The 16,652-nt window shown below is 40.8% G+C and overlaps 1 protein-coding gene across 3 annotated transcripts in view; it reads right to left on the bottom strand.

The window, feature by feature from the left end:
- The window catches only part of TDRD3 (tudor domain containing 3), a 264,997-nt gene that overhangs the window by 92,540 nt on the left and 155,805 nt on the right, over positions 1 to 16,652 (bottom strand). For all 3 annotated transcript variants that reach the window (XM_039481181.1, XM_039481191.1, XM_039481200.1), the window contains 3 exons: positions 4,547 to 4,618; positions 2,346 to 2,495; positions 1,438 to 1,578 (listed from right to left, as the gene is read on the bottom strand). In XM_039481181.1, coding sequence (XP_039337115.1) covers positions 1,438 to 1,578; positions 2,346 to 2,495; positions 4,547 to 4,618 — 363 coding nt within the window. The remainder of the gene's footprint in view (positions 1 to 1,437; positions 1,579 to 2,345; positions 2,496 to 4,546; positions 4,619 to 16,652) is intronic.

Here is a 16,652-nt window from a genome sequence, read left to right as displayed (position 1 = left end):
CATCTTTTCAAGTCCATATAAACAGCACCCTGATACTATGGTGACATGTATCTCAGAAACACATAGGATATAAATGTAAGAAATACCTCCGACATTAATGATCTGTGACTTTTTTTTTTTTTTTTTAAGTCTTTAATTACATTTAGCATTTTTAAATCCAGTGCTGGAGGCAGCCATCTTGCTGAAAACAGATGGCATTTATGACACACAAAGTATAAAAATCCTATTTAACAGTTACTTTAAACCAGTCTCTAACCTGCTTTAATAATGGTTTTAACAGTTGGAAGAAAAACTAAACATATACAATATTTTTATGATTATTAAGCAATTATTAAAGCAGGTCAAACTAGTTTACTGTCTCTTCTGTGGTGCTGCCCTATTGTCACAAATGACACCTCTTTCCAGCAAGATGTCTGCCTCCAGCACTAAAACACAGAAATGTCAATTGCAGTTACATACTTAAAAATGTGTTTCATGGTTTGTTCATAGTGAAAACCATTTCTAACCTTATGAACTTATAGACCATTGGACTGAGCAAAATAGACGCAGGTTTTTTTAAGGACTGTTTGTATAAACTATCCATTTTGCTCAATGAAGTGGTCTGAAAGTTCACATAACTAATAACACTTCTCACCAAGTACCTGTGATATAGATTTAGAAATATTGTTTTGAATTAAAATTGATAGTTCTGAGCCTTCTGCCAGTGGCCACCATCTTACAAAACGGGAGACTGTATTTGTGACCCAGACAGCATGGGGTTCCAGGATGAGAATGAAAAGGAGTTTCCCTGCTCTTTTATTACCAGTTTAAATAGCAGAAGCAGTACACATACCTTGGCCCGCGCCACTTCCCGCAGCCCCATTGGCCTGGAGCGGCGAACCGCTGCCAGTGGGAGCTGCGATCAGCCGAACCTGCGGACGCAGCAGGTAAACAAACCGGCCCGGCCTGCCGGGGGCTTACCCTGGCGGGCTGCATGCTAAAGGCTGCCGACCCCTGGTTTAAACACTAAACATATTCTTTTGATGATAAACCAATGTTAATCCAGAAGGAAAATGGTCTTAAAATGTCTTGCTTTGGGCTCTTAAGATGTACTATAAAAATGCCATTGATAATAACAGTTAAGTTACTTCAACTTGCAAACTGCTGCATTTATTTTAAAATTCAAGAGAAAAAAATATTTCTGTAATGAGACTATCACAAAATTTGTTACAATGTTTTGTTTTGTAAGAGTTTCTAAACAGTTGCAATACACAGCCTGATTAATTGTATCCTCCATGAGTTAGGTATTCCGTGAAAATAAACCAATCTCAACAGAGAGTAAAATACAGAAATCTATACAACCTTTTATAGAAACAGAAGGAGAATTCATTCTCTCACAGTTTTAGTCTACATGTCAAATACGGATATTTAAGGTTCCATTTAGATCCTCAGCCTTACCAGTTCACGATAGACACCTTCATTTTTTCCCTCCGGTTTTGTTATCTTTTCCTTCTGGAACACTTCCCTGTTTCGATTCCCTCCAGCACTCACATTAAGATTGCTTCTAGTACTGCCACCGCCTCCTCCAAATGTCTTGGTCTTTAGATAAGAAGGGGAAAAAACATTCAGGAAACAACACAGTTAGGAAAATAACCTTTAAGATTATGCTACTACAGAAAAATGCAGTAAATCTCAGGTATCATTATCCTTTATATAGACAAATAAAATGTTAATTTCCATAAAATAACAGAGTAATTTACTAGCTAGAATTTCCTTATGTCCAGACAAGGCTGTAAAAGAAGTTACATAATTTTAATTTTTATGAGTTGCTCTGAGGCAAATCATAAAAACAAAATTAAATGGAAAACTGTAAAGGAGGATATAAAATAACTCAAGGATTAAACATGTTAAGTTCCATAGCAATTCAACAATACCAAACACAATGAATCACAGTTTGTTGGGGCTTGGAAATATATTCATTACCTTAATCTCAGCATCAAAATAGCTTCAATACAGGCTACCTAGTAAGTTAGTTTTGCTTACTCAAATTGTACTGTTTGCATAAAGAAAAATTGAATTATAAAATTCATGCATATTTTAGCATACTTGGTTTAGATCAAAATTAGATCCACAAGAAAATATTCTATGGTCAGTCTACATCACATTATCTCTTTAGGAAAGGGAGAACACACCCCATGTTTCCGAAAAGGCTCATTGCCTTAGATTTTTATTTTTCTAAATACTTGGTAGACAAAGGATCATAAGAAAACAGACACCATAATGTGACTCACATTAAGGAGATAAATACTTGAACTAAAATAATGAAGTACACTAAGTAAAATACTGTTGCAAATGTATATTCTAACCTCCTTGCTCTTTGCTACTTCTGCAATAGCAGCTGTTCTCTGTTTTTCAAATTCATCATTGTCTCCAACAGGCTTAGCAGTGCTCATCATTTGCAGAGTCTTTCTCTGATCAAGTTCCCTGCTGTCCACTTGCACAGAAGACACACATTTCTGTAACACAAAAGCAGTATTACAGTATTACTCTCTCCTTTCTATTTTCAGTTACAAAACAAAATATTCATATTTCATTAGAGTATTAACTTTTGAAAAAAGTTAAACACAAAAAATATACAGCTAGGACAGCTAAACATCTTGGTTGACAACACGTCTCATCCATGGGAGAAACTGGCCTTCAAACTTTCACCCCGAGTAAAGGAGGAGGAGATCAAAATTTAGGCACACAGTCTTACCCTCCAAGGATGGGAGATCCAGTTACCAGGGAAATGTGGCAAGAAAGATTAGAAGGAGAAGTTTTCAAAAGCCAAAGTTAAAATTTTTGAACTTGGCTCACAGGTGCTAGCCACAAATTCATTAGGTAAACCCCTAAATAAAAATGATCGTCAGAGGTATTAAAGCAAATACCATTGTCTTCTGTGGGAGTTGGGAATGCACAACACCTCTAAAATCTATTAAGTGTTTAACCTTAGACACCCCTAAGTATGTATATTTTGGCTCACATACACACCAGATATCTGATTGTGGAGCAACATTCTGTGTTTGCCAACCACTTAGAGCTATAGGGTCTCAAAGATAACTAGTGTTGAACAAGTCTCTGGATGACAGGTTGATCAAGTTCAGTACTTTGGCAGGGATCAAAGGATCCACCAGTATCATCACATGATTGTTTGCAGGAGTTACTAGGGATTTTAATAAATAACCTGATGTCCAAGCCTGCTCCTCTGAACTATCTGGAATTCACAGGGGCACAACTATATACTATTTATTTTATTTTTATGGGTCCAAGATATCGTGGGCTGAACAGAAACAATTAAGCAGTCAGACAGAGACATGGCTACAGGGAAAAATGTGCCTTAGACCCCTTTTTAGTCCCCCTCAAATGAATCTCTTAGGTGACACACTGGGCCTTCTGCACCTCTTCCTGGGTGGAACCTCAGATCTGACCACTTACAGACTGGATCTCTAGGCTTCAGTCCCACTAGCTCACAACTATGTTAACACCCCAATTTTGGCTCCTGTAAGAGTTTCCATTTGGGAGCCAGTGAAAGCCTATATTCTAAAAATTTAGACTATTAGTAGCTCTGGGAGGTACAGCTTACTCCCATCAGTGAGCCTATCCCGCTCACAGCATACTCCCCGTATCTCTGCCAATCTGGATGTCAATTTCCATGTGCTCACAACCCACTCTCACACTCCTCCTTCCCAAGGACAGCATTTTTTCTTAAATTAGGATTCTCTTTGATCTTAGGCTCAGCCTAAGAGTAAACCATCCTAGCCTGAATGAGTCAGTTGGGGTATTCCCCAATAAAAAGCTTTTCCTTTGTTTCCTCCAGGACACTCATGTGTGTCATTGTTTCATTTCCTATTGGTTTCTCCCTTAACGGTCTCTTTTGATTTAACTCCTGGCAGTTAGGCAGGTTAATATCAGAGATAACTGCAGGGCATATGATAGTCATAAAAATAATACACAATTCCCTCATTGTCCACAGCCTGTATTATCTTGGACAATGTATTGAATGTTAGCCTTGATATTTGCCATGATATCCATGGCAAAACGTTTCAGTTACTTATAAAGGATCAGAGTCTGACACCCCGACTTCAATCTACCAAGGTCAAATATACTGAAAAGTAATCTCTCTTTCCCTCACACACACTTTCATTAGCCATTAGATTGCATTTTAAGTTATTTTCAGGGTGTTTGGGGATTTTATTTTATTTTTAATTGTAAAGAGACAATTTTGATCATGATTTGAAATCTATGAGGTGTTGGAGTCAGCAATGTTCCCAATTATCTAAAGTATCAATTTGGCATAGTGATGAACATTTAACTGACATTCTGAAAAAATGTAAAAAAGTATGTTCTATAGAAACACAAAAAAGAATGCATTAAAATGAAGATTTCACACTTCCTATTATATAAGGAAATAGTCACTTTATCCATTCTAACAACAGAACTTCTAGCCATCGTTTTAAATCATTTTACAAAATATTAATCCTGATTACATCTATACCAAGGTCAAAAGTAAAAAAAATAGCTACTATACCTGACCAAAAGGCACAAAAGGGGGTGGTCCACCTTCTGTTCCAATGTTACTTCTATTGTGTTTTGATAAACTCTGTAAAATTTAAAAAACAGCTTTTGATTAACAAGTTGCAAATGAAAACATGCCAAGGTTATCTGACAAACGTCTCAGTATTTTGGGAAGTTAATGGAAATAGCAAGATAAAAAATTCCTGAACACTATAAAAATGTTTGCTTTATGCCTTTTATCAAGCATTAAGCTTGAGTAATGAATCTCAAACAGGAAAGGCCCTTTAATATCAATATCACTTAGATAAGGTAAGTTTTTTCAAAAGCAAAGTCCTTCACAACATAAGAATTGGCTAGTCATTTAGTAGCAACCTGTGCACTATATCCTAAAACAGAGAGATGAAACAAGAATATGAAATGAGTGGCAGCTGATATACCTCTCTGCTAGCCCTCTGATGTAGATTTATGAAAACATAATCATACCAGATGTCTAATTTACCACCTCTTCACCCTTAAGTTCAACACCAACCCACACCTAATTTCAGGAAGGAAAGACTCCAGTGGGAAATACAAATTGACACTAACACAGCTTCCAAGGTATGCATACATTAGCTGATCTTCAGCATGCCATCTAAAAAGAAAAAGTTGTCTAACTGAACAGGGAACGCTTACTGGAAAGGGTATTTATTTTACTGAACCAACTAGCAGTGTCAGGGTGTTTAGTAACAGAAAAATTACATTCTTGATAACTATTTTCTGTACATTAGCTAGAACAATAAATTAATACAAACTGAGCAGTTTGTAGATGTTTTTAGAGTAAACACCAAATGTTAATGAAAGAATATGAAATGATGTAATCTGAAGCAGTCAGTTATTTCACTTTCATTAATTCAAAAAAATTATTTAGAAATCAGTACTATAATCACTACTATACTACTTTGATCTAATTTAGGTTGCTGAGTTTAGTGTGGGGTTCTGGGTGATTTTGGTGTCCTGTCCTATGCAGGAGGTCAAACTACATGATCTTGTGGTCCCTTCTGGCCTTAAAAACTATTATTCTAACACTTACATTAAGAATAAGAATTTATTAGTATAATTATTAATTTAGTTCTGACAATGTACTTTTGTACAGAAGGATCAGGGCCATTCTGTTGACGCTATTCCACTTTGTATAAATACTTAAATATTCACTCGGCCAAAAACAGACAGTGAGAACAACTCTATAGCCTGATGATTAAGACACTCAGCTAGGGTAAGCGTCCTGGTGGGCCGGGCCAGTTTGTTTACCTGCCACATCGGCAGGTTCGGCCAATCGCGGCTCCCACTGGCCGCAGTTCGCTGTCCCAGGCCAATGAGGGTGGCAGAAAGCAGCGCAGGCAAGGGATGTGCTGGCCACGGCTTCCCGCCGCCCCCATTGGCCTGGGAAAGCAAACCGCAGCCAGTGGGAGCCACGATCGGACAAACCTGCCAACGTTAAACAAACTGGCCTGGCCCACCAGGATGCTTACCCTGGCGAGCCATGTGCCAGAGGTTGCCGACCCCTGGTGTAGACCTAGCCTCACCATATAAACTTGGAGAAGTCATAACTTCTTTGTATTTCAGTATGCCTATCATTAAAATGAAAATACTATCTACCTCATTGAGTTTGCGAGTTAATATGTATAAAGTGCTTTGAGATATTTGAGTGGAAGACATTACTGTGCACAAAGTAATAGGGCTAGTCTACACAGAAAAAGTTACATCAGCACAGCTACATCTCTCAAGGGTTTGAAAAATCCACAGTTTTGCGAGATACAGCTGTGTTGACCTAACCCTTGTTGCAGACAGCATTAGGTTGATGGACAAATTCTTCCACTGACCTAGCTACCTCCGCCTTTCAGGGAGATGGATTACCTACACTGATGGGGAAATCCCTACTGACAATGTAGTGAGTGTCTACACTGAAGCCCTGTCGCATTTTAAGTGTAGACATAGCCTTATACAGCCCCACCTTCTCCCTACTTCCAAATAAATTACAGCAGAGGCTTGAACATACTCAGCTGCAAACTTAGCAGAAACAAGAAAGCTCCAGAAAAGGGGCAAATGTATAAAAGATTTCAGGAAAAGAACTGTTTTCATAAAATGAGAGAGATTTAAAAGACTACTTAGTTTGAAAAGGACAAACATGAAAAGAAATAATAGACATATACCAATAAACAGTACCTATATAGATGTTAACACTATGCTCTCATGAACATAATATCTAACATAACTGGACATTCCTATATGCCCTTTCCAAGAACACAAAAATAACAAGGCTTTGAAAGCCATAAGACTAATATAATTTAAAACAGTAAAAAGAAAATTACATAGTATCTTGCATAAAAGTGATTTATATGGGGCCTTTCATGAGTGTCTAAAAATTATAATCTATATAAAATATTTAATTTCATCCTCAGAGCAATTCAGCCACTTCTGGGGTGAATTGCAACAGTGGTTTTAATAGGGGTAACACAATATCAAGGAATAGGAATTAGCCATTTTCCCCTTATTCTTATGGGCTTGATTCAGGAAAGCATTCCTATTCATGAAAGCACTAAAGAACATGCTAAATGTTAAGCACTTGTTTCAGTGCTCTAATAAATCAGGGCAATAAGAAGTGACTGTGAAAAAAACTGATCCAAGATATATCACTAAAGTAAATAAATGTAGTGAGATTCACAAAAGGACTATTCATTTATAGGAATAAAAATAGTTCATGTGGTTACACTAGCAAAGATACAATTACAAGGACTATAAATACTATAATTACTTCTGATTAAGATGACCTTCTGGGAACAAAAAGAAATACCACACCAATGGTAAATAACTTCGCAATTAAGTGAAATATAGGACTCTGACTCTCATCTGAAGTATGCAATATTGGCTACTGTAATGGGTAGAATATTGGAAGAAATATCTGCTCCATTATGGAACTTACTTTGGATATTGATGCAACTCCGTCCTGCATATATGGAATACCAAACTGACAACACATACAATTATTTTAAAAACAAAGTTGCTTTTCTGTATCTGGATATTCTTTGAGATGTGTGGTCTCTATCTGTATTCCACTGAGGGGTTCTGTGCATTCACTATGCATCAGGAGCCGGAGCTTTTGAAAGTAGTACTGTTCAGAGGTAGGTAAATGTATGGCTTGACAGAAGTGGAATTGGGAAATCACCTGGGGTAGGAACCTGGGGTGAAGGCAGAGAGAGACCTTGTCTTTATTTAAAGTCATTCAGAGAGGATTAGCAACCATGGCTCCCAGTTCGCCAATCTTCCTAGACAGCGTAATGGTGATGAGGAAAGTGACATTCATAAAAGAGAGATAGCAAGCAGGAGAACATAGGTTCAAAGGTGGTGGCTGTCAATGAGGTGAGGACTAGCTTAAGATCCCATAGGCTAAAAGGGTATTTTCAAAAAAGACCCTTTCACGATCATACAAGAAGGGGGTGTTCAAAAATTAATTGGCCATCCACCGGTGGGTGAAAAGTGCTAATGGTAGCTGATTGCACCTTGATGAAATTGAGGGCCAGCCCTGAGTCCTTCAGAAAGAGTAAATGCTCCAAGAGTAGTGGAATGCCACTTTGGAGACAAGGCCTTGTCATGAAGCCCAGGAAGTGAAACGCGTCCATTTGGCTCAATACAAGCATCTTGTGGAATCTTTCCTGCTACTTGAAAGGACATCTCACAAAGAGCACTCCTGAGCTAGTGGCGATGTCCATCCAAAAACCAAGCCACCAGTTGAACAGTGTGCAGGTTGGGGAGTCTGAATATGCTATTGTGTTGAGTCAGTAGCTCCGGGAACATTCAAAGCATGAGTGAAGGGTGCTTTGAAATGCAGAGGAGAAACAGGAGGTAAAATTGGCGCAGCCAGAAGAGGGAGATCAGGATGGTTGTTGCTTTCTCTCATCTGATCTTATGGGATTACTCACGCTAGGAGGGTTAAGGAGAGGAAGGCAGAGTTCATGCTGTCTGACCAATCGATGACTAGGGCATCCCCCTGTGATTGGGCTCCAATTCCTCCCCTTGAACAATACTGGATGTATTTGATGTTGTTGTGGGATGTGAAAAGATCACTTGCTGGGGTCCCATCGGCCAAAGATGTCCGCGATTATAGAGTCATGCAATTTCCATTTGTGGTGGGTTGCAAAGTTTCTGGGAGAGCATCAGCAATCACATTCTGGGTGCTCATCAGTTAGGTTGCTGTCAAAAGAATGTAGTGCGCAATGCACCATTCCCACAGGCATATAGCTTCCATACACAGAGCTTGGGATTTCGTTCCCCCTTGCTTGTTTATATAGAAGACCGTGTTGTTTGATATGACAAGTACATGTCAATCCTGGATGGCTGGCAAAAACGCCTGGCAAACTTTGCGTACTGCCCAGAGTTCCAATATATTTATGTGCATCTGGACCCCCTATATTGTTCAGGTGCCTTGTGTCATGCAGTCACCCATGTGGGCACCCCAGCCTATGAGGGATGTATCCATTATGATAGTCATGGTGGTTGAGGATAGGAGGAAGGTCCTTCCCGACCAGACTCATAGTGGGTTCATCCACCATTGTAATGAGGAGAGAATTCTGGCGGCATGCAGACCAGAGTGTGAATAGGTTGATGCATGGAAGAGTAAACCCTTTGTAGCCAGAGTTGAAGGTGGTGCAGATGTACGTGAGCGAAGGGCGTGATCTATGTGCAGGTCATCATATGTCCCAAGAAAGCGAGGCATGTTTTGGCCATAGGAAGGATTGGAAGTCACCAAAGTAATTAGTTCCCTTATAGTCTGGAATCTTTCCCATGGTAGATATGTTTGTGTGGAAGTCTCATCTATGCAAGCTCCTATGAACTCCAGGGATTGTGTTACAGTGTAAAGTTGATTATTCAATGTTGACGTTGGCCCCCAGAGAGAAGAAGAGTAGAAGCAGTTGGGACGTCGATTCCTGTGCCTCTTCTTTGGACTGTGATGCTATCAGCCAATCATCCAGATAGGGAAAAATGAGGATCTTCTGACGTCTGAGATAAGCTGCCACTGAGGAAACTTTTGTGAATACTCGTGGGGCAGTGGCAAGTCCAAACAGTAGAACCCTGTACTGAAAATGTTGAGGTTCCACCTTGAACCTCAGGAACCTTCTGTGTATCAGGTATATATCGAGAGCCGTAAACCACATGCCTTTCTCTAGGGAGGGAATGATTGTTGCAAGTGTGACCATGAAGAATCTTGGTCTGGAAATCGATCAGATGAGGCATCAAAGATGCAATATCAGTTTCCATCCTCCATTTTTTGGGGAGGACTAGGAAGTAGCTCAAGTAGAACCCTGTTCTCTGAAAGGGGACTGGGATTAGTTCCATAGTTTCCCTCCGCAATACGGAGTCAACCTCCAGGTGGAAGAGGTCATTGTGTAGGTGTTGCATGCATGTGGACTGAGGAAGAGGGCGAGATGGGGGCACCACTGTAAACTCTATGACATAGCCACCCTAGATAATATCTAGGACCCACTTGTCCATTGTTATGGCTTTCCATGGTGGCAGAAAGAGTTTGATGTGGCCCTCAAAGGGGATGGGCATTGGTGTACAGATGGTACTAAGGATATTGTTGTAAAATTTTGGAAATTGGATCACAAGAATGATAGGAGAGTAGAAGCTCCAACTCGGACCATGTGGTGGTAAAAAGGAACTGGAGATGCCAGCGGCCCACTGCGTTCTTTATCACCTCAGGCAAAAGCACATGGCGGCACATGCGTGGACTGCCGAACAGTACTATTTTCAAAAGCTCTGGCTCTGGGCACATGGTGCATGTGCATAACCCCTCAGTGGAATACAACAGGGACATCACTCGAAAAAAGCCAGTATCTGCATTTGTCCCTAAAAGAGCTACTACAACTTCTCATTTTTCAAAAAAATTTCAAAATGTTTAATTGGAGCTCCTTCACCCTACCAGATGTGCTTGGATTATTCCACTGAGATTAGTAATTATTAAAGAACACTCCATACAATGAAAGGAGAGGCTTATAGCTGCTCAGCAGTTTGCATGCCACCTACTCATCATACAGCCCCCTACCGCCCCCCAATTCTTTGTTGTTATGAATTTCTCTGTGTCTATATGATATAATATATACAGACCCATCAAAAGTTGTCACTCATCACCTAAAGCAGAATTTACTAGCATCCATATGAACCAACCTCCATATCTGATTATTAATGAAGCCAGGACCTTGCAAGTCACATGGGTGGAACAGGAAGGCAGTCAACAGTAGCTCAAAAACACAACTCCACTGCTGAAAAAATAAAATGACTTCTCCCTGACAGCATTCTGAATATAGCATAAGTGTAGATTTTTGGACCATAATTATAAAGACTTCTAAAAGTACCCTTAAGGTTAAATCTGACACACTTTTTTAGAACACTGTCAAGTAACAACAGCATTTCTGGATTACATGAGATACCAAATAACTCAGTATATGCAATTGCCAAATCATTTGCTTCCTATAGGAGTCCCACTTGCAGTGAAAAACACAATTACTGATTTGTTTGATCAAAATAAAAGCTACTAGCACTCCTCAAGACTGATTCATCGAGAAGCATTTGAAAGTAGCAAATCACTCAGACAGAGAAGTAAACACTTAAGTACAGAGCCCATGATACTGCTGCTCAGCCGACTTTCACTCTGGGGTCTTACATTTCCTGGATTTAACCCCAAGACATCACCACTGAATAGTATGTATTATAGTATGTAATATAAAACAAGAACTTTTTGAAAATATTTTTAGCATCTTTCCAACATCTTTGAAGCTGGAAGTTTATCTTCTCTTGTCAGAGATTAGATTAAGATTTGTATCCTCCCACTAAATGGAATATTAAATTCAATTTCACATTCCTACCATTAGAAAAAAAGTGGATCACCAGAGGCTGGAAGTCAATATGCATAGATACAGCCACCTGTATAGTCTAACTATAAACAACTAGGAAAGGAAATTATTTTGGATGACAGAAGCAGGAGAGATCATTTTGATTAAAAAACTGACATGCACTTATATACATAATACTGTATACTTTATAAAATCCACTAAACTATCAATGACAGAATGAAACAATGTTCCTCGTTGTTTATCTGTGTGCAATTTCAGATGCTAGGAAAAAAATATTCATTCCTTTATGTATTTGAAACTTGTGCCTCTTTATATTAGGACCAACTTCATAATTCTGCCCTTTGTTCCAAGTTACTTAGATGACTATCAGAGGTAAGCCTCTGTAGTCATCATATACCTCACTGATGTCCAATTATTATATATTCAACTTTTAAAGGGGAAGATTTTTCTTATCGTAACATTTATTTTATCATCCTGAAATTGCAACAATTTTCTAGAACATAAGACAACGAGAGGTTTTTATAGCACAGCAAGGTAAATGTTTCCTTTGTAACACTGTCTACTATGTGCTATTGCATGTCTAATTATTTCTGTTTTCTGACAGTCTGCCCTGAGGTAAGCACTCACAGTTGTGAGCCACTCCACATAGGTGATGAAGATTGTCATGCTATCACAAGGTGGAAAAAATGTAATAGAAAATTTCATTAAAAAAATTATTAAAAAGAGCACACCCATCAAAACACATGCCAAACTTACCTTCTTCGGATCCCTTCCTTCATCTCTCACTGTTTTGTTTACTCAGGGTATTTCTGCACTATCCACCAGATCGGCAGGTAGTGATCAATCTATCGGGGATCGATGTATCGTGTCTCGTCTAGATGCGATACATCGATCCCCGAACGCACTCCCCGTCGACTCTGGAACTCCACCAGGGTGAAAGGCGGAAGCAGAGTCAACGGGAGAGTGGCGGCCATCGATCCCGCGCCAGGAATACGCGAAGTAAGTCAATCTAAGATACGTTGACTTCAGCTACGCTATTCTCATAGCTGAAGTTGCGTATCTTAGATCGATATCCCCCCCACCCACCCCCAGCGTAGACCAGGCCTTAGACTGTAATCTCTTCAGAACAGGGACTTGTTTTCCTATTATGGGTTTGTGAGCTGTTCAACACATCACCCCAAAGAAGGAGACAAGTTTTTATTCCTCCTTCAGTCCCGCACCCCGACTTATTTTTCTAACTTGAAAGTATACATCAGGGGTCAGCAACCTCTGGCACGCGGCTCGCCAAGGTAAGCACCCTGGCAGGCCGGGCCGGTTTGTTTACCTGCCGCATCGGCAGGTTCGACTGATCGCAGCTCCCACTGGCCATGGTTTGCCATCCCAGGCCAATGGGGACTGTGGGAAGCCACAGCCAGCACATCCCTCGCCTGCATCGCTTTCCGCTGCCCCCATTGGCCTGGGGTGGTGAACCACGGCCAGTGGGAGCCGCGATCAGCCAAACCTGCTGATGCGGCAGGTAAACAAACTGGCCTGGCCCGCCAGGGTGCTTACTCTGGCAAGCCGCATGCAGAAGTTGCTGACCCCTGGTATACATAATAGATAGAAGACATGCACCCTTCAGCCATCTTTTATTCCTCTGCATTTTCCTATTACCTTAATAAATATAATAATGCCTATTTCTTATATACAGTAGGCTTCCATTTATCTGATTGCCCTGGGGGACATCCAAAACTCTCTGATAACCATGTGTTCAGATAAACAGAAGTTCTATTTTGCACTACAGTTTCACTGATGTAGACCTAGAAAGCTGCTGTAAGAACATTATGTCTCAGTAACTGCAGGTAACTGCTCAAGATCCTATACAAATACAAACCCATAAATTAGTGCTAATAGGTGCTAAGGCAGGGGTGAGCAAACTACAGCCCGCAGGCCGCATCCAGCCACCAGCCATTTTAATCCAGACCTCAAACTCCCGCTGCAGAGCAGAGTCGGGGGCCGCTCTGCGTGGCTCCCAGAACAAGTGGTATGTCCCCTCTCCAGCTCTTACATGCAGAGGCAGCCCGGGGGCTCTGCTCCGCATGCTGTCCCCACCTCAAGTGCCACCCCGGCAGCTCCCATTGGCTGGAAACCACTGCAAATGGGATGTGCAGGGGCAGCACCTGCAGACGGGGCAGCGCGCAGCAGTGCTGCTTGGCCCCATAGGAGCGACATGCCGCTGCTTCCGGGAGCCACTTGAGGTAAGCGCCATCCGGAGCCTGCACCCCTAAGCCACCCCCAGTGCCTCAACTGCCTACTCCAACCCTGATCCCCCTCAAGCCCTCTGAACCCCTCGGTCCCAGCCCAGAGCACCCTCCTACATCTCAAACCCCTCATTCCCAGCCCAACCCCACACCCCCAGCCCAGAGTCCCCTCTCGCACCCTGAACTCATTTATGGCCCCACCCTGGAGCCCGCACCTCTTCCCACACCCAAACCCCAATTTCATGAGCATTCATAGTCTATCATATCATTTCCATACCCAGATGTGGCCCTCGGGCCAAAAGGTTTGCCCACCCCTGCCCTAAGGGCATATGTACACTTCATCTGGGAATGAGCCTCCCAACCTGGATCCACAGACTCAAGCACGGCTTGTGCTTGCACTCTAAAAACTGCAATTTAAACACTGCAGCTCAGGCTGAAGCTCAGGCTCTGAGGCCTGGGAAGGGGTAGGCTTGAGAGCCTGTTCTCCAGCCCAAGCTGCAATGTCAAAGTACTGTGTACACAATTATTTTTAGAGTGCTAGCATGAGCCTTGCTAGCACAAGTCTGTGGACCAAGGCTGGGAAGCTTGCTGCCAAATACAGCGCACGGGCCCTAATACGCTAATTGAGATGTTATTACCAAGTGATTAATTAGCATAGGGTTACATGGGGGACACACTGTGGATTCAGATAACTAGGATTTTTGGATAAAGGGAATTCTGATAACTAATTATACTGCAGTGATTTTCACTGCTAGATCTCAAAGTGCTTTATAATCTTTCAAATACGTATTCCCAACATCTCGGTAGGTGAAGCATTATTATCTCCATTTTACAGATGGGGAACTGAGGCACAGAGAGGCTAAGTGACTTGCCTACGGTCACACAGAAAATCTATGACAGAGATGGCAACTGAACCCATGTCTCCTACTTCCTAAACAGGTCCAGCGGTTAGGACACGTTTCTCCTGCTTACAAGGGGATAAAGAAAATAATCTCTCTCCCCCACTCCCTCACCCTCGCAGGCATATGAGCTGAAGATACAAGTAGTATCTCTCACTAGAAAATGAACACATTGGACTAGCTTCTAGCTGCTTCGGTTTCTGGAGCTGTGTTCATTTGGAGGAAAAAATCCAAAATTCAGGTTGGGTTATTATAGAGTATACTCTTCGTAAAGAAAGAGTTATTTACAGAATTTCCATAGATATTAAAGCCAGAAGAGACCTTATAATCTTCTAGCTTGACCTAATCAGAGTAATATTATTTCAATAAAAGACAGCTGAAGCCCTATGTGCCTGTCTGCTTATATCTCTGTCTATGACGACAAGCAGCGCAGGTTGGGTACGGAAGAGCAAGGAGCTGGAAAGATCCAAGCCACTGTCTTTCGACGGCTGAAGCCATTTTCCTTTTGAAAATTAGTAAATTAGCACCCAAAGGCCCTAATCAGGGACAGAAGACCCACTGTGCTGCGCACCATACACACACACACAAAAAATGGTCCCTACCCACAGCTCTTACAATCTAAGTATATTAATAATGTTTTCTTATCTTACCTGCATATGGATTTTACTTTTTTGAGCTCAGTGTCTATGACTAATAATAAAACCATGCCATGGGGCGCTGTACAACAAATGTACAGATGAAAGAGTTGAAAGAGAGAAGAGGTTTTGATCAAGCTGAATGTGTAGAAAATTCAGTTTATTCCATTTTCACAAATGTTTTTCCTATTTTCTCTCCTCAGCAAAATCAACTCCCTATTTGTTTCAAAAGGCTGACCAGGAGCTCCTGCATTTCCAGAACACTTCACCACTGCTGAGATTTCCATTTATTGTGTACAGATTAAGCCCTTTCAAAGTTTCTCTTGTTGTGTGGCTCTTTCATCATTGTAGTAACGATATCACAGAGATCAGAAAATCTGCAGATGGCCAATGATTACACAAGTATCAGAGGGGTAGCCGTGTTAGTCTGGTTCTGTAGAAGCAGCAAAGAATCCTGTGGCACCTTATAGACTAACAGACATTTTGCAGCATGAGCTTTTGTGGGTGAATACCCACTTCTTCGGATTCACCCACGAAAGCTCATGCTGCAAAATGTCTGTTAGTCTATAAGATGCCACAGGATTCTTTGCTGCTTCTAATGATTACACAATGTATTTATTTACACTTGTGGACTATCTCCTCCTCAGTAAGGAATCTAACAGGGCCACTGGGATGGCTCTGGAAGAACTAGGGAACTTCCACCACAGGAACATATTTTCCTGTACAGGTTTTTACACACTGTATAAAAGCAAAGCAGAAGGGCATATATTAAACTTCGCTACAATATAGCTCGAGTGACATCAAAATGGTGACATACAGAAGACAACAGACAGCTATCAAATTTTCATTGTTAGTCCTCATGTTTAAAAAAATTCCTATAAATAGAATATATATTACACTGTGATTACTTATAATAATCATAAACATCGAAATTTACACCAACTTGGGAAAAAGACTGTGAGGGATTCAATGTAAGTTTTTAAACTTACAGAACGTAGCTCAGTGGGTTGAGCATTGGCTCGCTAAACCCAGGTGTGTGAATTCAATCCTTGAGGGAGCCATTTAGGGATCTGGGCCAAAAATCTGTCTGGGGATTGGTCCTGCTCTGAGCAGGAGGTTGGACTAGATGACCTCCTGAGGTCCCTTACAACCCTGATATTCTACGATCTATGATCTAATTCTCCCCATGCAGAAAGAACATTTTTTTCCTTTTTCTTTATACCATTACCTGAAGATTAAAGAAACTAAAAGCAAAAGAAGTTTCAGCAGCTTTCCATCTTCAAAGCACTTTACAAACATCCACTAATTCCTCAGTAAACATATATTCACACTTAAAAACACATTAAAATGTGGAACTACGAAAACAAAGAACATTAAATTGTTGTGTTTCTGAGCAACATAAGAACCCAGAATTAAACAGCTCATAAGAACCCAGATTTAAATAGCATTTAAGAACAA

The sequence above is a fragment of the Mauremys reevesii genome, linkage group 1 (genome assembly GCF_016161935.1).
Source record: "Mauremys reevesii isolate NIE-2019 linkage group 1, ASM1616193v1, whole genome shotgun sequence".
Lineage (NCBI taxonomy): Eukaryota > Metazoa > Chordata > Testudines > Geoemydidae > Mauremys > Mauremys reevesii.
Note: the sequence above shows the minus strand (reverse complement) of the source record. Positions and strands in the feature narration are given on the sequence as shown.